Raw genomic sequence first — 19,556 nt, 5'->3', positions numbered from 1 at the left:
CGAGTGAAAAAAAATAAAACAGAAATGAAGCATTATTCATCCAAAGAGCAGTGGTGGAATGTAACAAAGTAAAAGTACTTCAGCAAGGTAAATATTGACTAGTCCAAACTGCTTCCTATGTAAAATGTGACATTTTGTATAGTATTAATTAGTGCAGCAACGATTAATCGATTAACTCGAGTAATTTGACTAGAAAAAAAGCTATTTTGCTGCTTCGAGTATTCAATTAATTAGGGTGTCGTTTTAAAAGTGTTTGCATTTAGTTTTATTGATTTGGGTAGATACACTACCCTTTAGTGCAGGGGTGTCCAAACTTTTGCAAAGGGGGCCAGATTTTGTGTGGTAAAAATGTGGGGGGCCGACCTTAGCTGACATCCTTTGCGTAGAACAATATATTTAATCAAATTTTAGCAAGCCATTCTGTGTGTCACATTTGCTTTATTATTATTTTTTAATTAATAATTTCAACAATCTCGCAACTAGCCTTTGTGGTGTTCTCTTTCAACTCTCGGGCTCTTGTGAAATACTGCAGCTGTAAAATTAAACTAGCTTCAAGTTGCTTGAATTTCTCGCTACGTATCTTCTCTGTAATCTTGTCGCACATGTCAGCGTGTCTTGTTTGGTAATATCGCCTCACATTGAACTCTTTAAAAACAGCGACAGTCTCTTTGCGAATGAGGCAGACACAGTTGATGCATATATTAGTGAAGAAATATTCCAATTTCCACCTATCCTTGAAGCGTTGGCCATCACAGTCAACTTTCTTTTTTTTTTGTTGATTGTCGTTATTTTAGAAAAATTGGGAATAAAGGGTCACCCGGGGTAATGTTGCTTAGAGTGCTGTTGCCTTTTAGTGGGTAAATGAGGAGCAGCATTTAGTGTGTAAGCTACTTCATATGCTGGTAGCAGTACTGCTGACCAATTTATTAAGCCTGTGTGCGGGCCAGACGATATTGATTTTATGACAGAGGCTGGGGGCCGGATGAAATTTGACAAAGGGCTGCATTTGGCCCCCGGGCCGGACTTTGGACATGTCTGCTTTAGTGGCAAACTTGAATGTGACATAACACATTTAACATGGCTGAATCCAGCTGTTCCCTGTTAAAGGGAACCTCGGACTTAAAAGACTTGTAGGCTCTAATAAGCCACAATTGTTCTCTTTTACTAAAATATCTTATTAGAAACGCATAAAATATTGCCATTGATTTAAAAATCTATAATATTTAGTACATATTTTGACCTACGGAGGGCGCCATGTTTTATGCACGCAATGGAGGCTCAGGGTGATGACCTAGATTGCCACTGTCACTAGATGAACACAACCGGGTTACTCCAATTCCTTCTACGCGGCAAGGAACCCACCAAAAGAAAGATTAGACTCTCTTCTTTCAGCAGGAAAAAAAAGTTAGTTTATATCTTTTTCAATCCTTTAGAAATCAGCATTAGAAAATAGCTTAGTTTGAGCAATTTTCCGATTTCTGATGAAAAAACAGAGAAATTTAGCTTTTTGTAAACGCATACATTTCAATCATAACTTATCAGCAATCAGGGGCGTTACTGGGGGGAGAGGGGCAGTTCCCACCCACGGACACGCTCTGCCCACCCAAAGAAAACTTGATGTAGTACTAACGGCAGTCTGGGCACCGTGTATGGTATCCCATTCATATACAGTAGTACTGATGTGTTCTAAGTTTTAACCTTTGCGTTGTTACCTCCTCTTTCACCTTAAAAAATATATACAGTACATGAAATGTTCGTTTTATTCCCAGGGGCGCTACACACATTTACGCATATTTTCATTTTCTTTTGTTTTATTTTTTTTTTTATACATGTTATCAAAGTTTTCACCAGTGTTCACCTGGCTGTTGAGTTTGGTGAGTTTTGAAGCATTCTGGGCTGGTCAAAGTAGGGCTCAAAGCGTCGGCGGGACAAAAAATGACTGCTAGGGGGCACTACATAGTGTATTTGGAATAAGTCTTTACACAGTATCAAAGAATGCACCTGTCTTGACCTGCCTACCGATTTTGGTGCATTTTGAAGCATTCTAAGGGGGTCAAATTGGGCTCAAAGGGGCTGCGGAACAAAGAATAACTCTTATAATAATAATAATAATAATAATAATTAAACCGAGGGACCACAATAGGTTACACCCCCCCCCCCCCAAAAAAAAAAAAAAAAAAAAAAATTCTCCTGCATGTCCATACTGTTCAGTTATGGATGTGTTCTAAGTCAAGTAAAATCAAATCAAATTTTATTTCTTTAGACCAAATCACAACAACAGTTATCTCAAGGAGAAAACAAAACATGTTTTAAGATGCCGTAGCCCTACGCTGGATTTCGACCTACTTTAGCATTGTAGCTTTTTTTTTTTGCCCCCCCCCCCCTCCAGGTAAGACTAATGCCCACCCACACCTGGCATCCTGGTAACACCTCTGTTTGCAATGATAGTAGAGCATAAAGGGGTAATATAAGAGGTGAGTGAAGGCTCTGGGTGGAATTCACTAATCTTTGATACATTTTTCAGAAGTCGCTGTACTAAAATGTGGCTGTTTTTCCTCAAACCACACCATAAATAATAATGATTTGAAGCTGTACGTGGATGAGTGCCTACTTATAGACTAAAATAACGCGAGTGGACCCCCCATCCCTTCCGTGATGGACATTGATACAGCAACGCCGATAGGGGCGGGGCTGCACTGCAGCAGTGTGCCTCCGCCTGTGTCTTCTTGTGTCTCCGCTAATGTTCCGCGGGTTACGCACGCCCCCCTCCGCCCCTCTGCCCGGAGACAGGTGGTTGGCGTCCAATGCCTCCATCCTCCCGCTTCCGAGTCTAAGAGATATCTACTGGCAGCAAGGAAAGGCTCGCTAGTAGCGAGCGCGTCCCCGATGGACTTCCAGAGTGTGACCTCCGCGAGCACCGGGCGGAGGACAGCCGGAGTGAGGGGCCGCAACCGGAACGCTCCAGGCGCACAGCCCCGCCGATCTACTCCCAAATGTTTTCCACGCAATTCAACCGGCTGCCGTTCGCCGGAAATGGCCTACCGACAGAGGAATGACATGCACGAATGAAAAGTTGACACGATTTAGGCGGGGATCTGCGTTTGACTGGCGGCGGGATCATTTGTGATTATCCTCCGGGGTTGGAAGTTGTTCCCTAGAGTGGAGGTGGGTGTCAAAATGGCTTCGGGCCCCGGGAAAGCTATCCAGACTCCCGGGCCGGGCTCTGCCGTGAATGGGAATGCGGCAGAGTTCCAGGACGCCGAGCAGGAGCCGTGCGACTTCCAGATGCACAACAAGATGTGCAAGAAAATCGCTCAGCTCACCAAGGTAGGTTGGGACGTGACCGGACGAACCTCACGGCAGCGCCGCCTCTCTGATGAACCATTTTCACATTGAGGTGGAGCTGTCATCATCGTGCCTTACGTGTGCGTTTCTATCCCCCAAATATGCAAACGTGCACAGAAATTACATGTCAAGATCAAACAAATTTGTTTAACACTTGAGATTAAAGAATTTTTTAATTAGAGTGGATTGTGAATGCATAACCCATGCACTGCCAAGTTAATCTTTGTTTTATGTACCCAAACAAAAAGGTATCTATTGACACTTATTCTACTGTACACCCAGTGGTGTTACCAGGATGCCAGGTAGGGGTGTGACAAAATATCGAAATGGTGATATATTGTGATACTTTGTATCTCAAAATGTTATCGATATGCTCCTGTCAAGAATCGAGATATCGTTTTAAAAAGGTGTCAATGTTTTTGAAAAATAAATAAATAAATAAATAAATAAAATAAAATAAAAGAACCATCGAGTTGCTATCAAAATCTTCCACCATAATCGTGTCTCAGTTAACTCTAAGGCTGCCATTGACGGTGCTCGATGCCCAATCCATTTAGACTTGGAACGTTCATTCAATCAAAGCCAGAGCATTCACAGTCAATCGGTCCGATTTTCGGGGCATTTACAGGTCACTTGCTGTTCATTTTAGGGCATTTACAGGTCATTTCCTGTTGAGTTTGAGTCACTGCCTATTCATTTGGGTAATTCCCAGGTCACTTCCTGTTCTGTAACTCAAAATAAACTGGAAGTGACCCATTAAATACCCCCAAATCAACAGGAAGTTACTGAAAATCAACCAGTAAATGACCTTAAATGGCCCAAAATTACCTCATTGCCTGGCATTGACTGCCACTGACTGCCATAGACGTTCAATCTGTTTGAACTGGGAGGGATGGCCACCCTCCCAGTTCAAATGGATTGGACGTCTACTAGTGATAAACACACAGCCGAAGTAGACATGTGCCGGTTACCGGTTTCACGGTTTACCGTGGTGTGAAAACGTCGCGGTTTCAAAACCACTAAAATTTTCCGTCAGACCGTAGTACGGTATTCGCCATTGTTCATGTGTCAAAAATGCAGCCAGAAGTGGCGTGGCGCGGCAGCGCTCACCCCCTCCCGTTTGTTGCTGTGTGTGAAAGTGACTATCGGCTAAACAGCCAGCGAACTCTAAACAAATACTCCAAACATAAGGCGTTCTTTTCTTTAATTTATTGAGCTCTCAAATCGTGGTAAGTGGAATATACAAAAAAATGAATACATTTAAAACGTTGTACAATTGTATTTTTCCATGTGTGAGTAGCTAAACAGATTAGCACTGTGAAAAAGTTCGCCAAAAACAAAACACATAATTTCCTTTGAAATTCGATGTACAAACTAACTAAAAGCTTTTAAAAGACGAATGTTAGCCTAGGCTTAGCTGGGAGAGCAACTTCGTCGAGTGTTACAGCCGCAGAGTGAGAAAACAAGCTTGATTCGCTTGAATGAAGGGGGTTGAAAAGGCATAGCATCAAAGATCGTTAATTGAGGAAAGATGATCTTGCCCTAAGCACAAATCCACGTTCGCTGGATCAAGGTGAGGTCTCACTCCCAATGATTTTTTATTATTATTATTATTTTTTTTTTTTTGATGAAACCTTTCCACAACAATATTTACATTTTAACTAACTTATACATTTTTAACTAACTTATTAACTTTTGAATTCTTTGTTCTTTCTAACACAAAGGCATGACATCATGTAGACTAGAGTTGGCACAGTGGCTGAAAATGGCGAAACTTCACTTGAGCTTTTAAATCCTCAAAAAAAATTATGCAGTATAAATTTTTAAAAATTTTATTCAGAAGAGTTTTTACTTTTTATATAGAAATTATGTTGTTGTTGCTCTAAACTTGAGCAACTTGAGCTGTGGCTGACTGGCTGTGGGTATAGTCTACGTTATATTTTAATTTTATTTAAAATATTTGTTTGTTTTTTTTTATTGATAATTTATTTATTTTAACAATACATTCATATTCCAATTTGCAACTATGTTCTGGGAAAAAAAAAAACTGTTCAATGGAAAAAAGTTGTTTTTTTTAACCCATACATCTCAAAATAACACATTTTGGAGCTATAATTGCAATACCGTGAAACCGCGGTATTTTTGCTCACGGTTATCGTACCGTCAAAATCTCATACCGGCACATGTCTAAGCCGAAGGATGAAAATTGTGTTTTTCTATTTATTAGTTGCTTGTATAATATCCTAGAATGATTTCCTGACCAATGTATTGATAACTGTTGTATCGCCATATCGTCAGATCATCGTTATCGTGAGCATTGTTTTACAAATCGTATCGTATCGTATCGTGAGGTACCAAGAGGTTCCCACTCCTAATGCCAGGTGTGGGTGGCCATTAGTCTTACATGGGGGGGTTGGGGCAAAAAAAAAAAAAAAAAGAAAAAAAAAGCTACAATGCTCAAGTAGGTCGAATTCCAGCGTAGGGCTACTGCACCTTAAAACATGTTTTGTTTTCTCCTTGAGATAAGTTGTTGTGATTTGGTCTAAACAAATAAAAGTTGATTTTGATTTGAAAATTTGATTTTATTTGACTTAGAACACATCCATAACTGAACAGTATGGACATGCAGGTGACAATATTTTTTTAAGGTAACCTATTGTGGTTCCTTGGGTTTATTATTAAATTATAGTTATTCTTTGTGCCGCAGCCCCTTTGAACTCAATTTGACCACCTTAGAATGCTTACAAATGCACCACAATCAGCAGGCAGGTCAAGAAGGGTGCAATCTTTGATACCGTGTAAAGACAAATTCCAAATACACTATGTGGCGCCCCCTAGCAGTCATTTTTTTGTCACGCCAACAATTTGAGCCCTAATTTGACCTCCTCAGAATGCTTCAAAACTCACCAACCTCAACAGCCAGGTGAACACTGGTGAAAACTTTGATAACATGTCAAAAAAAAAAAAAAAAAATCAAAATATGCGTAAATTTATGTAGCACCTCCTAGGAACAAAAACAACATTTCATTTTTTTTTTTTTTTTTTTTTTTTAAGGTTAAAGAGGAGGTAACAACACAAAGGTTAAAACTTAGAATACATTAGTACTATATGAATGGGAATGGGATACCATACGCGGTGCGCAGACTGCCATTAGTACTATACATCATTTTTTGTTTGGGTTGGCAGAGCGTATCTGTGGGTGGGCACTGCCCACCCCCGCCCCCCTCCTGGTAACGCCCCTGTGTACACCTCATCAGTACACTTGCTCTTCAGGCACTTTTCGGAAAATCTGCTTTTACAAAAATGAATACAGTGGTACCTCGACATACTATTGCTTCGACACACGATGTTTTCGACATCCGATGTAAAATTCGACTTGCCATTTGTTTCTACATCCGACAACGTGCTCGAAATACGACGACATGACAGCACCGCTGACTGACGCACGGCAAATTTTCTTTTGAGAGAAATCAACACAGGTTTCAAAAAGGTTTAGACAGACGGTCAAACAAGGAAAAATTGACACTTACCATTGAAATAAAGATGCAAATTATAGAAAAATATGAGCATGGGGTGCACATTCGTGAACTGGCTCAACAATACATCTCCACGGTCCTCCGACCACCGTTCGCCAGTCTTTATAAGTTAAGATGACAATTATTAGTGTGGTAACATCACCAAAGAAATCGCCAGCTTCGTCAGGTTTTTATCACTTATTTGAGAACTTATCCAACACAAAACCCCTCCTGACCGCTAAAGTTGATGGTGTTCTCAAGAAAACATTGAAAGCAAAAGTAAACTCTCAGCCACTCCGCTCCCTTTGTGTCACGTCAGCCACGCGGTGCGTTGAGGTACAGAAAAAAACGACAGCCACATTACAACCCGATTCGTTACACTATTACAGGAATTATTATTATTATTATTATGTTATTATTACGATTTTTATTTATAATTTATTTGTTTTACTATGTGTAATTGCCATTTGTAATAGTACCAGCAGTATTTATTAAGGATTTAGTGAAGGTTCTCGGGCTGTGGAACGAATTAATGGGATTATCATGTATTCTTATGGGAAAATCCTGCTCGACATACGACCATTTCAATTTACAAACAAGGTCCTAGAACAAATTAACATAGTACGTAGAGGTACCACTGTAATGAATTGAACATATTATGTACTCTATAGTTATTTACAATCAAATAACACTAAAATATACAGTTATTAGATCCGTTTCTACAACTCCTGGCAAAAAGAATATAGAATCAGTAGTCTCGAAAGATGCTCGCTCAGTTATATCGGGGAAAAAAAAAAAAATTGACATTAACCAAAACAGTGGACTTCAAACTGAGTAGTTTGCATTTCTGCTTCACAGTGCTGAGTTTCTGGATAAGAATAAGCACTGAAGAAGATTTCTGGATGTCAGATTACGTTAAATCTCTTTAACTAAAATGGATCTACTTGTAATAACTTATCCAGTGTGGGTGTGTGATGATAATCTTGAAACAGTCTAATCATGACTTTACCCTACTCATTAGGAGCAACCCTGTGTACTATGTTAATGAAGCCAATGTGCTTTTCGCAGCAGTATTTTGTATTACATATCTGTAGAGGCTTTTCAGTGCTGCATGGAGACCCACGCGTGTGTGCTCTTCACAATAGTGCTTAGAGAAGCAGGGCATGACCCACCTCTTGTTGAGCGGTGACGATTACTGATGACGAAGCAGTCGCCGTCCTCCCTCGTGGTTTCACCTCTGTCGCCTGCTTGTGTGTGTATGTCAAGGAGCATGTGCTCTGCAGCAGCATACTGTATGCAGCTTGAATTTGTCACTCCTAAGATGTCCAAGAATACAGTATGCATAGTATGTACACCATGACACAACCAATGGCTGAGCTTTTGTGTCCGTCCTCATAAGAGTCATTCCAGAATTGAGGACATATTATGTCCTAACCTTCACATTTGAAATAATCTACATTAAAAGAACAAAAAACATGCAGTTTCTAAGTAAATTTACTTGTCCTGGGAGCAAATCACGAAAAATAAGAGAGAAAAGGATGCTTGAAAATACTGTATATCTATTTTAAAAATACCAACAGAAGCGCCTTTCACATACGCCTAAACACCGTTAAAATCCCGGGATTTAAACGGGCAGCCCTTGTATGTGAAACCAATTTCCCAGGTTCGATTGACACGAAGATTACGCCACACTTCACGGGTCGCATCTTAGTATAATGTCCGGGACTTCCCCGGGACAAGGCGTATGTGAAAGCAAGGGTTAAATTCCCGGCTGATGACGTATATATCATGGCGGGCCGATCGTCACTTCCTCTTTTTTCTCAGTAAGACGAAAGGCGGTAAACAAACATGGCAATTATCAACATAGCAAGCTGGAAATAGCTAAATTCAAGAGAAAACATAATGAAATTAAATTGCTACTGGATCGTAAAGCCCAGGAAAAGAGTCCATCGTCCATCTTTGGAAATGTGTGGTTTATTTTGTTAGCGATGTTAGGGTCTGCAACTGCGGAAACAAGGTTGTACCTCAAAGCAAAAAACAACAGAGGGAAGCGTTCAAGGGTTTTATTAGATACAAACAAAAATGGGGAATAACTCAATGGGTTCATGACAGTAGGTCAACGGGGATCAATAATATTAACCTATGCTGTAGGCAGAGAGCTGATAAGACAACAAAACAAATTTACTCAAATACCACCACAAGGTAGGGGATTTCAAAACAAGGGCGATAGAGGTGTCGAATGGTGCCCAGAAAGTAAATATCTCGGCACCCTTCTCTTGGATCACCTGGGCATAAATACAGTCTTGATGAGCTTGAATTGGCTGCAGTTACATCGGGAACACTCCCACAACTGGCTTTGTAACAAAACACGATTTGACCAGCATTGTTACAGCCGATGCCGACCAAAAATGACCTAATGTCCAGTTATAAAATCGTGCCAGCAGTGAGCGCGCCATTGGGCAACACAGGACAAATCTGTGAAAGTGCCCAACCCCTGTCATTTCCGATATATCTCTACATGCGTGAAAGCAATGACGCAAGTTTGGCATACTGCCTGAAGTTCCATTTATCTCTTAGAGCAAATTTATGTTTTCTGTATTTTTCTGCATAGTTTTATAAAATAGTTAGCCTTGATTAAATGTCTAACTTTATGTCATTCAAGCCTGTTAGGCATATTATAGGAAAGCCCCCCCCCACTGATTCACATAAGTTATCGTTGGTCCACTTGGTCAGCAGTTACTAGATAACATGATAATAGGGCTGAACGATATTGGAAAAAACTGACATTGCGAGTTTTTGGGGGTTTGCGATATATTGCGATTAAAGTTGCACCGATACCGATACCAGTATCGGCAGGGGGTGCCGATCCGGCCCGAATTGGAGGTATCGGTATCGACGAGTACCAACATTTAGGGCACCGATACCATCAACTGGCGTCACTTGAGCGGAAATGAACTATCCTCCCCACGTGAGCTAACTTCCCAAATCCCGATGCATGACATCTGTATGTTTTTGACTCGAAATTACCACACGATAATATTTTCGTCTTCAATATTCAGGATGTTCACTACAACGCATATCTGCGATGTTGCGCTGCTTTTCTAACATGGCATTCACAAACGATTAGCATGCGTAAGCTAACGCCCGCTGTTGGAGCGACGATGGGATCAGAAAGGTTAAGACTGTGAGAGACTAAGCAAACTCATGGTTTCATGATGAACAATGAGTGGCAAATTAAGAGCGCCGTACTTCAAACTCGTCTTGTTTATGAAAGTCGATTCTCATATGCTGGTTTTGTGCAGTAATGAGCAGAAGTGACTTCTGTGGCCAGAAAACACTCAAGCGGCGCAGCGCGAACACTAGATATAATCAGATAGCAACCTAGATGTCCTGTGTTAGATCCCATGCTAACTCTCGCGCGCACACACTAGATATAATTAAATAGCAACCTAGATATGCTACATTAGATCCCATGCCATTAGCTGCGTGAGCCCAGAGCGACGCCATATTGTCCATTGATGAATTAGAAACCGCCATGACTGAATGGAAGTTAAGCAGGCCAAATCAATCCATACCAGTGACTATAGATAATGCTGCAAATACTGTTAATTCAGCACGTTACAGATGGACTCAGACCACAAATAGGATGTTTTGCTTATATGGTAAATATAGCTGCTAAGAGAGCTGCAGCAATCAACAGTGTGTCCCACTTTACAAACAGTTAAGATTGTTCTCAGCACTTATATACAAAATTTCTTCACATCAGTAAGAAGTGGGCACATAAATATTATGCACTAAAATGCTTGTTTATATGATGGCACTGTTATTTTTGCTTGTTAGCAAAAAAAAAAAAAAAATAATAATAATAACAGTTGTATTTTCTGTTTCAGAGCATTAAATGTATTGAATTGTATCGAAAATCGTACCGAACCATGACTTAACTGTATCGTTGCATCCCTTATACATATACATATATATATATATATATATATATATATATATATATTTTTTTTGCAAACAGTGGTATCGGAATGGTATCGGTATCGGCCGATACTGCACAACCAGGTATCTGTATCGGTATCGGACCCAAAAAATGGTATCGGTGCAACACTAATTGCGATATTAAATCTAGAAGAATATGGTTAGGTACTTTTGTTGACTCACCACGACCACATTGTATTCATATAATCAGAATTGTTCATCTTGCTTTAAAAAAGTAATTAATTACAGTTACAAATTACTTCTCCCAAAAAGTAATTGAGTTAGTAACTCAGTTACCTGAATGTAAGAATAATTAGTTACTTGGCAAAGTAACTGGTGTTACCGTTCATGTTTTTTTTTTAAATTCAAAAAACAAAACAAAAACATTTGCTATGTTTGGAAGTCATTTAATGTTGTGAATCAACCCTTGAAGTTGTTAAAATTGCTCCCGTTATTGCATTACTTCCCTATGTCTACATTCGACATGTGAAAGTTTCAAAACTGTTTCATCACTTAAAGATAGATTCAAGTCAAGATTTTGCTGATTTAGAAGTATTTTAGATATAAAGTTACATAGCTTCGCTAGGAAGGTTTTCTACAACAGAGCCTTCCTGAGAAATCTACTGCTTTAAGATGGCGGCTTTTTACTAACGCCGGCGAGCATCATTTCACATCTAGTTCTCTATACATGTGCTAACGCCGCCGTGTCTGTCTTTTCGCATCTAGTTCTATATACATGTGATATCTACTGTAGCATCATGTGGGCGTAGTTTGTAGGCTATCAGCTACAGTCAGGTATTATTGGTGCCACCTAGCATCGCGTTTGCAACGACATCACAACTCCCTTTCCTCCTCACCACCACAACTCTGCTTTCTCCGTGAGGCTGTGTCTCTCACTTTTCTCACGTCATTCAACCAACGTAGTAACGCACGTTGCTAAGAGAAAAGTAATTAATTAGATTACTCAGTAGTGAAAAAAATAATGCTGTTATACTCTAACGCCGTTATTAACAACGCTGCATATAATATCGTGTATTCTAGGCTAAGGGAGTTCATTTGTGAATGATGAACATTGTTCTGTATAAAAGGCAGAGGTAGGTAGTGATGCGTTATCCCGTTACATTTACTGGAGTAACCTTTTTAGAAAAATCTACTTTTTACTTTTACTTCCGTAGATTCGTGAAGAAGAAACACTACTCTTACTCCGCTATTTTGGGATACACTAGAGTCATTACCTTTCTCCTCTTTATTCTACTTTTGACTTTATTTTTGTTAGCGATGCCAACTCCATTACACCAATCAGACTCAATCACGCCAGCCTGTTCAATCATGTTGTCTTTAAAGCAATGTAAAAAATTAAGTATTTGCTGTATGTGCTGAGAAAAACCATATTTAAAAATAATAATTAAATCAAACATTGTAAGCAGTTACTCACAATGTTACTAATTATTTGAGTATTCTTTTCACCAAATACTTTTTTACTTGTACTTGAGTACATTTCTTGGATGATTGGATGGATTTCTTTAACTTGAGTAATATTATTCTGAAGTAACGCTACTCTTACTGGAGTAACATTTTTGGCTACCCTACCCAGCTCTGATAAAAAGGATCCATGACGCCATGTCTCTGCACATTTGCTGCTTTTATAAAGCAAAAAAAAAAAAAAAAACTAAACAATTGCATGTCATGCGATCGGACTATTGTGCATGCGCAAAATGCGATGTTCAAGCAATATATTGTGCAGACCTCCTTGATAAGTAGCTTCCACTCTTGAGAAAAAGCTAACATTAGTACGATTTTGCAACCATATTACTCTGAATTTGCCAACTAATGTAAATATAAAAAGAAAAATTGTTTAATAAAAATGCTGTAAGATGAGCGCTAATAAAGCCTTTGATCATTTAATACCTATTATTGTTGAATATGTAATAAAAAAAAAAACGAAAAAAGGCTTACTCTTTAAGAATTTATAAGCCAAAAAGCCCTATGATTCTGGAATGACCCTTTAAGGACGTTTGAAAATTTTCATGACACTTTGCTCTTTCCTTTTGTATCAACATTTCATCACACGGCCATGAGAATAGTGGGATATAATGTATTGGCTTATAGTTTTAAGTACATTATTCCAAATGTTTGGTGGGTGTTCAAGTCAGGTCTTCCACACCTACAGTGAGGAAAATAAGTATTTGAACACCCTGCGATCTTGCGAAGTTCTCCCACTTAGAAATGATTGGCAGGTTTGAAATTTGTATGGTAGGTGCTTGTCCACTTTGAGAGACAATCTAAAAAAAATGCTGAAATCACAGTGTATGATTTTTTTAACAATATATTTGTATAATACCGTTGCAAATACGTGGGGAGAACAAGTATTTGATACACTGCCGATTTTGCTGGTTTTCCCACTTGCAAAGCATGTAGAGGTCTGTAATTTGTATCATAAGTTCTCTTCAACTGTGAGGGACGGAATCTAATACAAAAAAACAGAAAATCACGGTGTATGATTTTTAAATAATAAATTTGCATTTAATTGCATGAAATAAGTATTTGATACATCACAAAAATCGAACTTAATATTTGGTACAGAAACCTTTGTTTGCTATTACAGATACCAAAGGTTTCCTTTAGTCCTTGACAAGGTTTGCACACACACTGCAGCAGGGATTTTGGCCCACTCCTCCATGCAGATCTTCTCCAGAACCTTCAGGTTTCGGGGCTGCTGCCGGGCAACACGGACTTTCAGCTTCCTCCATAGATTTTCTATCGGGTTCAGGTCTGGTGACTGGCTAGGCCACTCCAGGACCTTAAGATGCTTCTTACGGAGCCACTCTTTAGTTGCCTTGGCTGTGTGCTTTGGGTCGTTGTCATGCTGGAAGACCCAGCCACGACCCATCTTCAGGGCTCTCACTGAAGGAAGGAGGTTGTCAGCCAAGATCTGGCGATACATAGCCCCATCCATCCTCCCCTCAATACGGTGCAGTCGTTCTGTACCGTTGGCAAAGAAGCAGCCCCAAAAAATAATGTTTTCCATATGCTGGTAGCTGTACTGCTGACCAGTTTTTTAAGTCTGTGTTCGGGCCAGACTTTATTGATTTTATGACAGAGGCTGGGGGCCGGATGAAGTTTGACCACGGGCCGCATTTGGCCCCCGGGCCGGACTTTGGACATGCCTGGTTTAAAAGTTTAAAATATGCGGGTGAATAATTTTTTTAAAGTCGTTTTCTTTTTTTTAAACTAAAATTTAGACATAAATTAATGATTCTAAGCTAAAAATGACAGATATTTTGAATAATAAATATAGTTACTTACCTTCTTTTATGGCTAGGTTTAAACAAAAGCGGTTGTGTGACGTCTGTAAACGGGGGTTTTCAGGGTAAAACGGACAAATTAAAAATAGTTCGGAGGCTTAGTGTGCCATGAATCTGCTATGGCAGCATAAAGACATATTGTTCTATCATGCACAACAGTTCTTTTGGCTTAAAATACAGCAGTTTATTTTGAAGAGGGGTGCAAGAGCAGAAACTGCTTTTTCAGTCTTGTCAGTGTTTTCCGCCATATAAAAAGGTGTTCAAATATTAGTAATAAAAGTAAATACAAATAAATTGTTAAAAAATCTTACACTGAGATATCTAGATTTTTTTCTTTAGAGTGTCTCTCACAGTGGACAAACATCTACCATAAAAATATAATCATTTGATTTCATTTCTAAGTGGGAGTATTTGCAAAATCGCAGTGTGTTCAAATACTTACAGTAAAAGATGTCCCGAACGATCGGCATCCCGATCGATCGGGTCCGATCACGTCATTTTCAAAGTATCGGAATCGGCAAAAAAATAACGGACATGCCTTTTTTTAATATATATATATTTCTTAATTAAATCGTTTTCTAATTGTATTTCACGTTACAGACAAAATGTCTTACACTCATCCAGAGTCTTTAGTTTTGGCTTAAAGTAGGACTGTCAATTTTATCGTGTTAACGGCGGTAATTAATTTTGTAAAAAATTAATCACGTTAAGATATTTAATGAAATTAACGCATGCGCTGCACGACCCACTCACGCATTGTTGCGTTCAATCTATAAAGGTGCCATTTTACCTATATATAGAGCTAAAAGGCAGTGTAAAATGAGTAGAGTGAATTTAGGCAGTCTTTGGAGCCTTTATTTAATTGGCTAAAGCCTTAAAATCCCCCTCTCAACAATTAAAAATATCGTGGGAAGAAATGTGGGGAAGAAAGGTAGTATTTGATCTTTTTCTTAACACCATAAGATATTTCTCAACGCAGAGAAGATACTGTATATCAATTGGTGTCACTACGCACAGTCATGGTTGCACTTCCCATAATGCATTTGGGCAGAACAGTTAAATGGCTACAGTATCATTTACTGAAAGCTCAACAAATACACTAGATGGCAATATTTAGTCACAATATACAAAGTCACATTTATCCTTTAAGAATTATAGAATAAGAATTATTCTAAAAATATAGAATTACATAGGATAAGTCTTTCTATCCGTGGATCCCTCTCACAGAAAGAATGTTAAAAATGTAAATGCCATCTTGAGGATTTATTGTCATCATAAACAAATACAGTACTTATGTACTCTATGTTGAATGTATATATTCGTCCGAGTTTTATTCATTTTTTTTTTTAATGCATTGCCAAAATGTATATGATCGGGAAAAATTATCGGGAATGATTGGAATTGAATCGGGAGCAAAGAAAAAAGCAATCGTATCGGGAAATATCGGGATCGGCAGATACTCAAACTAAAACGATCGGGATCGGATCGGGAGCAAAAAAAACATGATCGGAACAACCTCACTTACAGTATTTTCCTCACTGTAACTCATTCAAGCATGGCTTTACAGACCTTGCTTGTGTGCTTTGCACTGAAAGGGCCTTCCCCAAACTGAATTATCTGACATGTCTTGTTAAAATGTGGAATTAAGAAGCAGGGGTGTACGCTATTGTAATCCAACACCCTGACATCTGACCTACAGTGTTCGTTTATGGGTTTGTAAGTAGATTGCAACAGGAAATGGGGTCAGCAGAAGTAACCTTATATATTTTAATAACTCATGCACTTGTACTTAAGGCACCTCCTCACGTCCGCTCCACCAATCACAGATTCACACTTACCCCTCCCCCTTCCACTCTTTTTATCCTCTGCCTCCTCTGCTCTGGTGTGCCCTGGTTGAATGGGTGCTGCTAAAGATAAACCAAGAGTGTGTTTACGTGGGGGAACAAGCCAATGAGAAGAAAGTGCGAATTGAGTGCGCCGGGGCAGCTGTTGTGGATGTTTTCAGGAGTCTTTTTGTAGGGGTGCGCACACAGACAATGACGCAAAGTCCTGAATTTACACAAGACTTCATAATAGATGCACACTGGTGTATGTTTGAAGCAAGATTTTAATAAGCTGGTTGGATTTTGTCTACCTTTTACAGTTAAAGCATGGCCTGTTTTGTAATTCATCCTCACGCCCATTTGAGTGGAGGTGTGTGTGTGCTTAGATGTGTGTGTGCATGTGCATGTGGGAGGCAAGCTGATGCAAGCGAAAGCGAGAGTGCGCTTTTTTTTGTCTAACCTCTCTTTTTTTGCTCTAGCTTTTCATTCAGCTGCACAGCTTTACACTACGTGCAGAATATTAATTAAACGCTTTGCTGACGATGAAGTTGATGGCAGTAGGAAAACAGCCTCTACTGCTTTGTGAGGGTACACAAATGTAATAATAAAATAATAATTAGGGTTGTTCCGATCATGTTTTTTTTGCTCCCGATACCGATTGTTTTAGTTTGAGTATCTGCCGATCCCAATATTTCCCGATCCGGTTGCTTTTTTTTGCTCCCAATTCAATTCCAATCATTCCCGATAATTTTTCCCGATCATATACATTTTGGCAATGCATTAAGAAAAAAATGAATAAAACTCGGACGAATATATACATTCAACATACAGTACATAAGTACTGTATTTCTTTATTATGACAATAAATCCTCAAGATGGCATTTACATTATTAACATTCTTTCTGTGAAAGGGATCCAAGGATAGAAAGATTTGTGACTTTGTATATTGTGACTAAATATTGCCATCTAGTGTATTTGTTGAGCTTTCAGTAAATTATATTGAAGGCCATGCCCAAATGCATAATGGGAAGTGGAACCATGACTGTGTGTAGTGCTACCAATTGATATATCTTCTCTGCGTTGGGGAATAACATAAGGTGTTAAGAAAAAGATCAATTGCTACCTTGCTTCCCCACATGGCTTCCCATAATATTTCTAATCGTAGGGAGAAGGATTGTAAGGCTTTAGCCAATTAAAATAAGGCTCCAAAGCCTGCCAAAATTCACTCTACTCATTTTACGCTGCCTTTTAGCTCTCTATATAGGCAAAACGGCGCCATTACAGATGGAGCGCGACAATGCGTGAGTGGGTCATGCAACGCATGCATTAATTGCGTTAAATATTTTAACGTGATACATTTTTTTAAAAATTAATTACCGCCATTATTGGGATAAATTTGATAACCCTACCTTAAGCCTAAACTAAAGACTCTGGATAAGTGTAACATATGTCTGTAACGCTAAATACAATTAGAAAACGATTTAATTAAAAAATATATATATATATACTAAAAAAAGGCATGGCCGATATTTTTTTGCCGATTCCAATACTTTGAAAATGACGTGATCGGACCCGATCGGCATCGCTAATAATAATCATTATAATTATAAAAAAATGATGATAAAATAACAATAAGATGATGCTACTATGATCCCACTTCGCAAACCTTTTTGCCATCAAGACATTAAACAAACCTCCTATTTGTTCAAAATCATATTTCTACACTGTCTCCTTAGAGATTTCTTGTTTGTGCCCCTTTTCTATTACTTTGTACACATTCTGCCCAGCATAGTTATACAGAGTGTCCTCTGACAGAAAGATCCACCATTCTTTGCTTTCTTATTTTTTTTATCTGTCGTCTTCGGCTGCTCAGTCAAGCAGAAAGGATACAAAAATGGATTTGCATTTAACAACCAATTAAAAGCCGGAAAAATCCAACCAATATTGTGGACCTTTTAGGCAAATTATATTTGGCGCAAAACACTCAGGTGACTTAAAGTTCTGCTATGAGACAACTAATTTGTCCAAATTTCAAAACTGTCCGATATCCATGTGTAGTACATCACTGGAAAGCTTAAAATCTCAATTTTCTGGGGGAAGAAAAATTTTAAACAGGACGGCATTTAAAAAAAACAAATTGAACAGCAAAACCCAACTGGAGGTGAGAGCACGCGAAAGCAGAATTAAAGATGCCACGATTTTAACGAGATATTATAACGTAATTACCTCTTTTCGATACAAAAATTCCATGTAGCGTGTATCACTGAGTGTCAAGACACAGCTGTGAATGGCCACAGCTGGATTTTGGGGGGATTTTATGTGTGAAACATGGTCATATAACAAGGGTCGCGATGCAGAAATCTCAGACATCAAGGAATGGTCGAGATTTTCATTTGCATATACAGTATTTACCCTTTAAATTTTTTTTTTTTCTTTCAATTTTTCTTTGTTTGGATCAATTATTTATCATCTAAAATATTGGGGAAAATGCGACAGTAACAAAAAAATACAATTAAGCGATAGTTATGAAGTAGATATTCGTGACTTTTTTACAGACACCATTTTTTTCATTGTGACGTAATTTGTTTAAAAGTTTAAAATATTTGAGTGAATAATTTTTTAAAGTAGTTTTTTTAAAAAAAACTAAATATTACACATCAGTTAATGATTCAAAGCTAAAAAATGACAGACATTTCAAAAAATAAATACGATTACTTACCTTCTTTATATGGCTAGGTTGAAACAAAAGCAGTTGTGCGACATCTGTAAACGGGGGTCTCCAGGGTAAAACGGACAAATTAAAAATAGTTCGGGGGCTTATTGCGCCATGAACCTTCTATGGCAGCATATAGACATATTGTTCTATCAAACACAACAGTTCGTCTGGCTTAAAATACATTGTTTTCTTTTAAAGAGGAGTGCAAGAGCAGAAACTGCTTTTTCAGTCTTGTCTGTGTTTTCCGCCATATACAGTGGTGCCTCTACATACTAATTTAATTCGTTCCAGGACCTGGTTTGTAAGTCGAAATGGTTGCATGTCGAGCAGGATTTTCCCATAAGAATACATTATAATTTGATTAATTTTTTCCACAGCACAAAAACCTACGCTAAATCCTTAAAGGGAACCTTGGACTTAATGACTTGTAGGCTCTAATAAACCACAATTGATCTCTTTTACTAAAATATGTCATTCGAAACCCATAATATATTGCCATTGCTTAAAAATCTATAATATTAAGTCATAGACTTCATAATGTCAGATCGGTCATGCACTTCGCCTCGCATTCAAGTAGGTGGCAGCCCACATCAAGAGGAGCTATTCACAAACACACGCACGCAGCGATCTAACGCCGGATTTCTGTTGGAAAAGTGCGAAAGCCGTACCGTATACAAAAAGGAAGGATTGTCTCAGGAGTGATTTGTTCGAGGATTCAAGGTCATTATTATATATTTTGTACCATGCATGCATTTTGAAATGTTGTGAAAATAATCAATAGGAGAAATTAGCCGCTACTGCATTGGCATCATTGTTCGCAATATTTACGTAAAATGCTAACTGCACGTTTTTTTTTTTTGCTTTTAACCAA

The 19,556-nt window shown here is 38.6% G+C and overlaps 1 protein-coding gene across 5 annotated transcripts in view; it reads left to right on the top strand.

Moving 5' to 3' along the window:
* The first annotated feature begins 2,762 nt into the window (after window positions 1-2,762).
* fam184b (family with sequence similarity 184 member B) overlaps window positions 2,763-19,556 on the top strand; it is a 77,525-nt gene continuing 60,731 nt past the window's right edge. For all 5 annotated transcript variants that reach the window (XM_057843512.1, XM_057843516.1, XM_057843514.1 and 2 more), the window contains exon 1: window positions 2,763-3,327. In XM_057843512.1, the coding sequence (XP_057699495.1) occupies window positions 3,178-3,327 (150 nt within the window). In that variant the 5' untranslated portion in view covers window positions 2,763-3,177. The remainder of the gene's footprint in view (window positions 3,328-19,556) is intronic.

The sequence above is a fragment of the Corythoichthys intestinalis genome, chromosome 8, assembly GCF_030265065.1.
Source record: "Corythoichthys intestinalis isolate RoL2023-P3 chromosome 8, ASM3026506v1, whole genome shotgun sequence".
NCBI lineage: Eukaryota > Metazoa > Chordata > Actinopteri > Syngnathiformes > Syngnathidae > Corythoichthys > Corythoichthys intestinalis.
This window is presented reverse-complemented; position numbering and strand designations above follow the sequence as displayed.